We start from the raw sequence: 9,619 nt of genomic DNA, 5'->3' as shown, positions 1-9,619 counted from the left end.
TATTGTACTTTTACTTCTACTCCACTACATCTCGGATCCAAATATTGTACTTTTACTTCTACTCCACTACATCTCGGATCCAAATATTGTACTTTTACTCCACTACATTTATTTGAAAACTTTAGTTACTTTGTAGATTTTGATTAATATTACTAAACATACATTAATCACTTCAGCCCTATATACATTTCGGCCATTTGAAAATAGCAGATCTACAAGCTCACGTGTCGCTACGTCGATGCATTGTGAGCTTGTAGATCTGCTATTTTTTTAAATATTTGTATACTTTTGAAAACTTGAAACGGAACATATTCTGCATAATGATTACTTTTTGATGCCAATACTTTTGTACTTTTACTCAAGTACATTTAGAATTCTGTACTTCCGTACTTACATATAACTACATTACATCTACACTGTCACTGCAGTATTGATATTTTACTTACCGTAAGTAAATAAAATCACACCCGTGTGAACTGAGTGGTGTAAGGTCTTATATAGCCTGTCTGACGTAATGAAATCATGTCTGACGTAATGAAATCACACCCGGGTGAACAGGGTGAACATAGCAACCATGCTCATTTTTTCTGCACAGACTAACAAAGCCAGTTGTAGGAGTGGTTTACACCACTCAAAAATGAGCGTACGTTTTCCACCACTGATTCTCCCTGATTCAAGTTATTCCCGTTGAGCACAGATGAGCCCTTCTACCTTCAACTTATATCAAGTGAAAATTAAAAGAATGAAGTCACCTAACTCATACTGTAGCCACAGTATTATACATACATTAGATGTGACAAAGGAAGGATGTGTTAAAGGACCACTTCACCACATCTCAACCTATCTTCATATAACAGGTCAAATAGGTCCTCACTAATAATCATTATAAAATGCCACAATTTGTTTCTACTCGGTCTGTGTCTCATAGGAGGGCTGTGGGCAGTTCAGAAATCCGTCCACCAGTGACATCATCGATGGGGAATCCAAGCTAATAGAAACTGCAGGCTTTCTATTCCTGAAAAGTTGCAATGCGAAAATGGAAGCCATCGTTGTCACGATAATAAAAACACAGACTGAGAAAAACATTGTGCCATTTTATGATGATTATTAGTGAGGACCTATTATATGAAGATAGGTTGAAAAGTTGTAAAGTGGTCCTTTTCAGGCCAGTCTGCACCAATGATTTGTGACGCGAATCCTTGCGACCATTATCCAAAATGACAGTTGCAAGGAGTTGCATTGGTACAATTTGATTAACCACTTAAGCCCTATATACTCTGTTGTATGGCAAATAGAGAAAATAGGTCATCTAAGTCAGGGGTTCTCAACGTTTTTGGCCAAATCATTTGAAAATAATTTGGGGACCCCCCAAAATAATTTGGCGACCCCCCCGAGGGGTCGCGACCCACAGGTTGAGAACCCCTGATCTAAGTCACAAATAGGGTCACCTGGGTTAATGTGTTATTATTACCCTTGAGTTTATGAAGCCTTTTCAACACCCATGGGATTATTTTAGATTAGATGGAGGGGGGAATGTTTGCTCTAATTGCTGAGAAGTGGCCAACTTGTAAGTACAATCTACCATATATGTGATTGGGAATTGAATCACAGCTTCTAAATATGTCTTGACATGTTGGAAAAATACAGCCAAAACATGTATTTTTAACTTTCCTTCAGATTTATTTATATTAACTGAAAGAGGGATTGTGTGTTCCACCTAGGTTCACATATTCCATACTATGTGGATTAGAGAATAGAGATTGATTCGGTAACACATCATGCAAAGGTATGTAGGGACTAACAATGTAATTATCTTACTGTGTGTGTGTGTGTGTGTGTGTGTGTGTGTGTGTGTGTGTGTGTGTGTGTGTGTGTGTGTGTGTGTGTGTGTGTGTGTGTGTGTGTGTGCGCGTCTTGTCTTGCCAAATAACATTTTGTGCGTCACAGGGAGGAGAGGGATTAAAGTAACATCAATAAAACAACAATGACGCAAACTTAAAAAAGAGTTTAATTAGAATGTCAGCCTAGGTACAGGAAGATTGGAATGGACAATCATTCTACCACTAGTGGGGAACACATAGCATTGTTAATTATCATGTCTTCGGACTAGTATCTACTCTGAAAAATCAATACAAAAATAACAAAATGTACTTCTGGAAGAGAGCGTTATTTGGTTGCAGTTACTGGGTTGTGTGAATGTTGGCTTCTTGATTGTACTGCATTTTTCAGGCAGGTATCCATTTTTGGTGTGGACAGTTAACCTGAAAACAGAGTGCAACACACGTGAATCTTCAGCACCCATATCAACTGTATGTGCACATTAACAGGAATGCACTGGAATGTAACCAAATGAACAAGATGCAGGGCTCACCTATTTGTCTATGTATTTTTATTTATTTATTTATTTAGTGAATGTGTGGCTCTCCGCTCCACCACGTCCGAATCCTGATAGAGAGAGAGAGAGAGAGAGAGAGAGAGACATTATGTCATGTGAGAATTCCAAACAAATTTGAGGTATTATGTTTCAAGCGGAAATGGGGAGTAGCAAACCCACAACAATGTTTTCCTGACCCCTGTTGCCCTGTGGGCCTCCTTTTAAAAATACATCTGATGGACTCGACACTGAATCAAACACAACCTGTCGCTATAGAAACACCCTGTCCAAATGTAGCCTAGAATGTCAGCTATTGCTCTAATTCAAGATATCTCTAACAGTCTAAAACAACAACAGCTGTATAGATAGGACTGTCAGATAAGCAGTCGTGGAATAAGTACTCAGATACATTAAATAATAATAATAATCTAAATAAAATAATCTAAATATACAAAGTAAACTAACAACCAAAGTTTTTAAATAACTGTAAAGTATAATAATAATAATAATTTGCCTCTGAGATGTCAAAATCAAAGTATTGAAAAATGTAAATACTGAAGTGAACTAAAAAGTACCTCAAATTTGTACAGTAGTTGAGTTAATGTACTTAGTTACTTTCCATCACTGCAGATAAGATTAATTGGAGTGGAGATACTATCATTCCAAGAGTTTGACCCTCATATTATTCTGATGGTCATGTTGATAGGCCAGAGTGAGATAATCCTTTGAGTAACTGTGTGGGAGACTGGGAGTTTGGTGTTATCGGTCTATGGGTGTTATCTAAGCAGAATATTATTCCACACAGCAGGTTGATGAGGTCAGGGATACCCAGATTATTATTTTTTTAATTATCCTGGACTCCATCACAAAATACCTTTTAAACAATATGATAAACTAGAGTCCCACTCTTACCTTTAGGTCCGAACAGTGCAGAGTAGCAGGGGTTGTTACAGTATGGTTTGCCATCATGCTACAAGGAACAGAATAGTATTACTACTACAGTATATTATACTTATAGTACTACTGAAAACATAAAGGCATTTCACAGTATTGGAACGCATATAAGCTATTTATATATCAGCATTTGTTCATAGATTCTAGGCATTTCATTTATTGTTCTATGCTACTTTCTCGTATACCTGTAGTTACCTAGCTTAACTGTGCCTCAGACCTGGAATGGCTTTATTTATGTAGCTGTGCAACAGTTACAGTATGTGTGCTGGTTACACTGCACATCTCATTATACACTGTGTGTGTGTAGTGTACATACATACTGTATGCTTACATACATGTGCCAAATGAGAGTGGAGCTACAGAAACATGTCAGAGGTGTGCGTCTCTCAGGTGTCTTACCTGTGAATGTGAGCCGGCCGAAAGAGTCTTGTTGCACTTCTCACACTTCAGACAGGGCCTGTGCCAGTCCTTTCCCAGTGATGTCACCCTCTCCGCTGTGACAAAGACATGAAAAAATACACCATTAACCACTTAAGAATTTGTACCACAGTGTTGTGCCAATTATTTTTGTGTTCAACTTTTTCAAATTTTGTGAATTATTTTGAACATAATGACACAACCAAAATAGGAACGCCAGGTTGAAAGTGGTTAACATGGACTGAAATATAGTCAAATCACAATACACAGACAATGTACTGTCAGACGGCATTGGTTGTGTCACTGTCCATGGTCAGCCTAAGTCATGAACTCCAGAAGCTATCAGGAATGAGTCTGATCATAAGGCTGTGAGATTTAGCTGATAATATTTATATTCTAGCCTGGTAGTCGCACCAGCGACATTCCTCTCTCCGATAAATTTGAGAACATTGTCTGGGTGTGGTGCTTGAGTGAGTGCGTCGGGTGTGGGGGGGGGGGTTTATAGAGAGGAGGGAGAGTCCCAGAGGAATTTATCCCCCCTCCCCCTTACACCATAAACCCTGATAAAGAATCTCTTTATCTGCGAGGCTGATTTTCACAAACACCCATCATGAGGATCGTAAAATTCCAGGGAGTTGTCGTAGTCATATGTTTTCAGGATATTATACGACCAGATATATTTGAGAGTTTGGCTGACTGTTGACTGCAGAGACTAATCATTATAAGGACAAGCATAAGGCCCAAGCATCTGTATCCATGTGCGTACGTGCATACATGTGTGCGTGCGTGAAGGACTCATACATCAGGCCAAGGCGGTTGACCCAACTAGAGACAGGAAATGCTGAAGCTTCATGTTTTTGAGCACTGAGGCTATTGCTGTCCCATATAAGCTAAAAGCAACAAATCTGTCATAAAGATGTTCAAGGAACACGAAAAACGTTACTGGAATCAGCAGAGATGTGAAAAACACTCAAGGGACGAAAAGACAAATCCATGGCAAGAGGAAATGTGTTATCGGTGAAGTTGTGTATTATGCATAAGTTCAAAAAAGCCTTTTGGTTTCTGACTAGTGCTATTATAATGCCATGCATTACATGTTAAGACCACCATCTATCATGTTATTATCCTTATTTTATCGTAATACACAGAAGATTAGGATATTATTATCCTTGTTTTCTCAAGAAAGATGCATGGATATGAAGGGAGCTATGATTATGGAACAAGCTGGGAGCATTGTCTAGAGTAGACCACTGGGACCAGGCAGGGTCAAGCAGAGTCTCAGGTCGAACTGGTACTGCTTGACATGTTCCAGTACACTGCGGTGGTGGAACGGAATTCCCGACCAAGGCATGCTCTGCACTAATTACTGTACTCCACTTCCAATAACAAGTCACTGTGGTCAGGCAACAACAGGCCCCCCTCTGTCCTGCTTTCAGACACACACACACAGTTGACAGACAGTATTAATCATATTAACCCTGGCATCCCTATTTTGCGCCTGTCATTATAGGCGAAAGTATTCATACTTTGCATCTTCAAAAACTCCTAAATGTAATACAATTAACAGGTTATGCTCAGCTCAAACCTGATCATTTAAGTCTTTTAAGATGATATACCATAGGATCACCTTCTGAACCATTGACAATGTCTACTTGTCTCAATTTTAAATGCTAACCAAAGCTACTGTATATAAAAATGTCTTCCCGCCCTTGTTGGCTGTTGGGTTTGAGCAAACATGGACATATGATGGAGCAGATTGTTTTATGCATGGGCTGTTTTATTTCCCCCCGGTGTTGGGAAGACAAATTGGCTGTGACAAGAGGTGTAAGAATGAGCTGATCTGCTCCTTGCATCAAGTGTTGGAGTATTATGGATCATGTCCAGTATACACACACCACTATATCCTGTCCAATGGGGAAAAAAGAAAAAGGAAACAAGACTATAATGGGAAAGTTGTTAATGGAAGAGCGTTCGGAATCCCCCAAAATAATTAGGATGGCACCTGGATAGTTCCATGGAATAAGAGTTTTCTCCATTTTTTGTTTCTTTTTTAAAGATTTTTTAAAGAAAGGATATAAATCGCCCTTCACATGATATGTAATATATGGCTGAAACCATATACCGTATCACTGAGTTGATGAACTTGAGTTTTTTTTCTTTCTTTTTCTTTTTTTTCTTTCTTTTTCTTTTTTTATGTGAATCGTAGGAATGTACATGGGAAACAACTTAAATACTTTTGTTGTTCCTCGTCTGTCTCATCTATCTATCTATCTATCTATCTATCTATCTATCTATCTATCTATCTATCTATCTATCTATCTATCTATCTATGTATCTATCTATCTATCTGTCTATCTGTCTATCTGTCTGTCTATCTATCTATCTATCTATCTATCTATCTATCTATCTATCTATCTATCTATCTATCAATCTCTCTTCAGTGTATGTGGCCAATAGTCCAAAGGCAGTATGTGGACTTGCATAGTTTCCAGTGAGATTTGGGAAGCAGCTTTTATTGCCTTCTTGCCCGCTTCAGCCACGCTGGAAAGCACGTTCCAAGCCCTCATCATTGGACGAGGCAGGCAGGCAGGCAGGCAGCAGTAGCATGATTGTTTCCATCTGAGAGCATTTCAGTTACACCAAAACAAAGAGAGAAAAGAGAGCAGGGTGGTGCGGTGTGGGGATGTGAGGTGTCGTGAGGTGACATCCTCACAGGAAACAGTGTGAGTATGTCAGGTTCCTGCAGCTTGAGGGGGTGAGGCTAATTACATGGGGCCGGTTACAGTATAATAGAGCAGGTCTTGGACGGGCTTTGCTGCACACTGCTGTGGACATCTGGAAAAGCTGAAGGGTTAACGATTTCACTGCCCTTGCAGTTTGGCTCAGCCACCGAAATCAGAGGATGTGTGTTAAACGTGTTGTTGATGGTTATTGATGCAGACATTTTCTGCCCTCAAATCCATGGACGGACATAACGCATTGCCATCATTATGCTCATCTATGCTCTCAATCAAGAAGCACGGTTTTAGCCATTTGAGCCCTATTTTATACTTCAGCTAGCCAATTGTGGAACATTTCTGAAAGAAATCTGAAAAACGCTGGGATGCCAGAGTGAAGTGGACTGAAAGGAAACTGATACTCAGCATCACAGTATAGCCTAAAGAAAACAAAGTATTGTTTTATTGCACTTTTGCCCTGAACTATTTTACACATAGGCCTAAGTGCACTTTCTCCTGTCACATGATACAAAAAAGGCTTTGCTTGTTTTGGCCAACAGGGTACATTTCATCCACGAAAAAGAAGAATGGAAACGATGGGTCCCAAGCCACAGGGTCAATTCATCTGACTGACAGTCCAAAGCCACAGCTCATATAAAATGAGGCTTTGAAGGCTTGTACTATACTGCTCTGTGTCTCCGGAGATGCGTTACTCTCTTATGCTACCGCAGCACTGACAATGTGACAAATGGACCTCGTCCACATGAAATGGACCTCGTCCTTTCTTCCCCAGGTGCCCTGATCACTCCCATACAGGGTGTAGGCTACAGATGGAGCCATTTATACTCTCAGAGCTACAAATAGATAAATGAACTGAGGATTCCAGACTTAAAGCTGCTATCTGGAAGTTATTTAATGGAAACATTATGTTTTACCAATCTGTATGGCAGAGTATGTTAATAATACAAATATAACTAGGAGAACATCTGCAGTGGATTAAATGATAAATAAATGTATCATTGGATTGGATGGAGGTGGTCTCATGGAGGTTACTCATCCATTGTGAAAGTTGAGTAATGTTGCTGTTCATTACAAAGCATGAATGACCGAAAACAAAAATGAGTATGAAGTTATAATTGAGAAAAGTTGAGTAATGTTGCTGTTCATTACAAAGCATGAATGAAATGAAAAATATAAATGAGTATGAAGTTATAATTGAGTACCACAGACGAAAAACAGTCTAAGTCCAAATTTCAGACTGACCCCTCCACGAAAAGGCCTCGTTGTCCTGAACCCTTATCTATCATTTATATATTATGGATCAATAGTGTGGACTTAGACTGTTATTCGTCTGTGGTACTCAATTGACAAAAAATATATATTTAACTTTTTAACCCCCCCTAAAATCGCCTATGGTGTGGGGTAGGTAGGACAACTACTGGTTGACAAGTAGTATTGCCTGAAGCTCATAAGCACAGGAGGATTGGCATCTCTCATGCAGGAAACAAGGGATGGAATCCCAGGTAGGACATTGACATACTGTCATACAGAATGAATGAGGCATTATTGCAGTTTAAAGACATTTTACTTCCTCTCCCCATCTTGTATTTTCTTTCCATGTAAAACTTGTCACTCATAAAGCAGTATAGCTATAAATCAACAATTCCCTGAGGGTAACCGTGAACTAACCTTCACCTCAGAGTCCAGACCAGTTAACAAGACAATCTATAAACATCAGCACACTTTCATAAAAGGTAGTAGCCTAGTGTTAGCTTTTAATCTATCAAATTTTATGTTTGTCTGCAAAAAATGTTTTGATCTGCTACTGCCTGCAAGCCCGGCATGTCTTGGCCAGCACATTCTTGTATATATTTTTTGAATCTCACTGAGTGAGGCTCCATCCTGGTAGGTTAAATAAAATAAATAAAAACAACTAGGCTATAATTCAAATAATGCTTTAACCAGATGAAACATTTTTTAATCATTTCTGGTATTTATTTATTATAGACCATAAATATGTCTTTTCTGAGAAGAAACGAAAGTATACTCTATTTCACCAGCAGAACAATATTGGAGCACATTCCTTAATTCTGTTTAGGCCGATACAATTTCTTTTTTATAGGCTGTTTTGAGATACCATTGAGAATTATTTTTTAACTAGCATTTCTGGTATTTATTTATTATAGACCATAAATATGTCTTGGTTTTTGAAAAGCTTGTTATCAGGAAATAGCCCTGATAGCATATTATAGCATATTAACTCTGCAGTTGTTGAATGCATAGTTCTGCTTCTGCACATCACTCAAAGAATATCAACAACACATTCATTGCTTAGAGGAACTATATAGCAAGAAAATATATCAATCAAAGAGAGAGAGAGAGAGAGAGAGAGAGAGAGAGAGAGAGATAAAACAAAATCTTACCAAAGTAAACTTCCTTGTCGCACTTTGGACACTTGGGCATTTTGCAGTTTTATGTGTGGTAAATGTCCAGAAGAGAAATGATCCTTAAAAATGAACAAAGTAGCGACCCTGCTATCCCACCTGTTACAATGACCACGCCTTGTTCTGAAGTGCAGATGTGCGTGCAGCTTCTCCTATTTATACCACTCAGGAAATAGTCGTGCTCAGTCAAGCTTTTTTTCTTCCCTTTTTCTGAATAGAGGGAGAGGCTTGACTCAGAGAGAGAGAGAGAAAGAGAGAAGGGGGGGGGGTTGTGTGTGTGTGTGTGTGTGTGTGTGTGTGTGTGTGTGTGTGTGTGTGCGTGCGTGCGTGCGTGCGTGCGTGCGTGCGTGCGTGCGTGTGCGTGCGTGCGTGCGTGCGTGTATAGAGGAAGACAGACTCACTACATAGCCTTTACACCACACCAAAACACCACAGAGTGAAAGCACATCTGTCAGTAATTTAAGAACTTCTATCATTCACTATCAGTCACTCACTGTATGGGTCAATTTGTACACATTCCATTAACTCTGTTTGGCTGCCTGTGTATAGGCTTTCTGCCATGGCTTTGCTTTGCAGCATGACACCTGAAACCTCAGTCAAATAATTAGGCCTACTAGTATGGTGTATTTCACGCTCTGCTCTACCCCCTAATCTTCATAAGTAGTTTTGTAAAATGTCACCAAGGGAGTTAATTATTCTTTTGTGAAAGCCTT

General features: G+C 39.2%; 1 protein-coding gene across 1 annotated transcript; it reads right to left on the bottom strand.

Moving 5' to 3' along the window:
• Positions 1–1,990: 1,990 nt before the first annotated feature.
• crip1 (cysteine-rich protein 1) lies at positions 1,991–9,059 on the bottom strand. The gene is made up of 5 exons (XM_079528935.1): positions 8,886–9,059; positions 3,728–3,822; positions 3,287–3,344; positions 2,372–2,445; positions 1,991–2,261 (listed from the first exon to the last, which is right to left on the bottom strand). Exons 1-4 carry the CDS (start codon positions 8,923–8,925, stop codon positions 2,402–2,404), a joined length of 237 nt encoding a protein of 78 aa, XP_079385061.1. The 5' UTR covers positions 8,926–9,059; the 3' UTR covers positions 1,991–2,261; positions 2,372–2,401.
• Positions 9,060–9,619: the final 560 nt, after the last annotated feature.

This window comes from Electrona antarctica (genome assembly GCF_951216825.1).
Source record: "Electrona antarctica genome assembly, chromosome: 18".
Lineage (NCBI taxonomy): Eukaryota > Metazoa > Chordata > Actinopteri > Myctophiformes > Myctophidae > Electrona > Electrona antarctica.
Note: the sequence above shows the minus strand (reverse complement) of the source record. Positions and strands in the feature narration are given on the sequence as shown.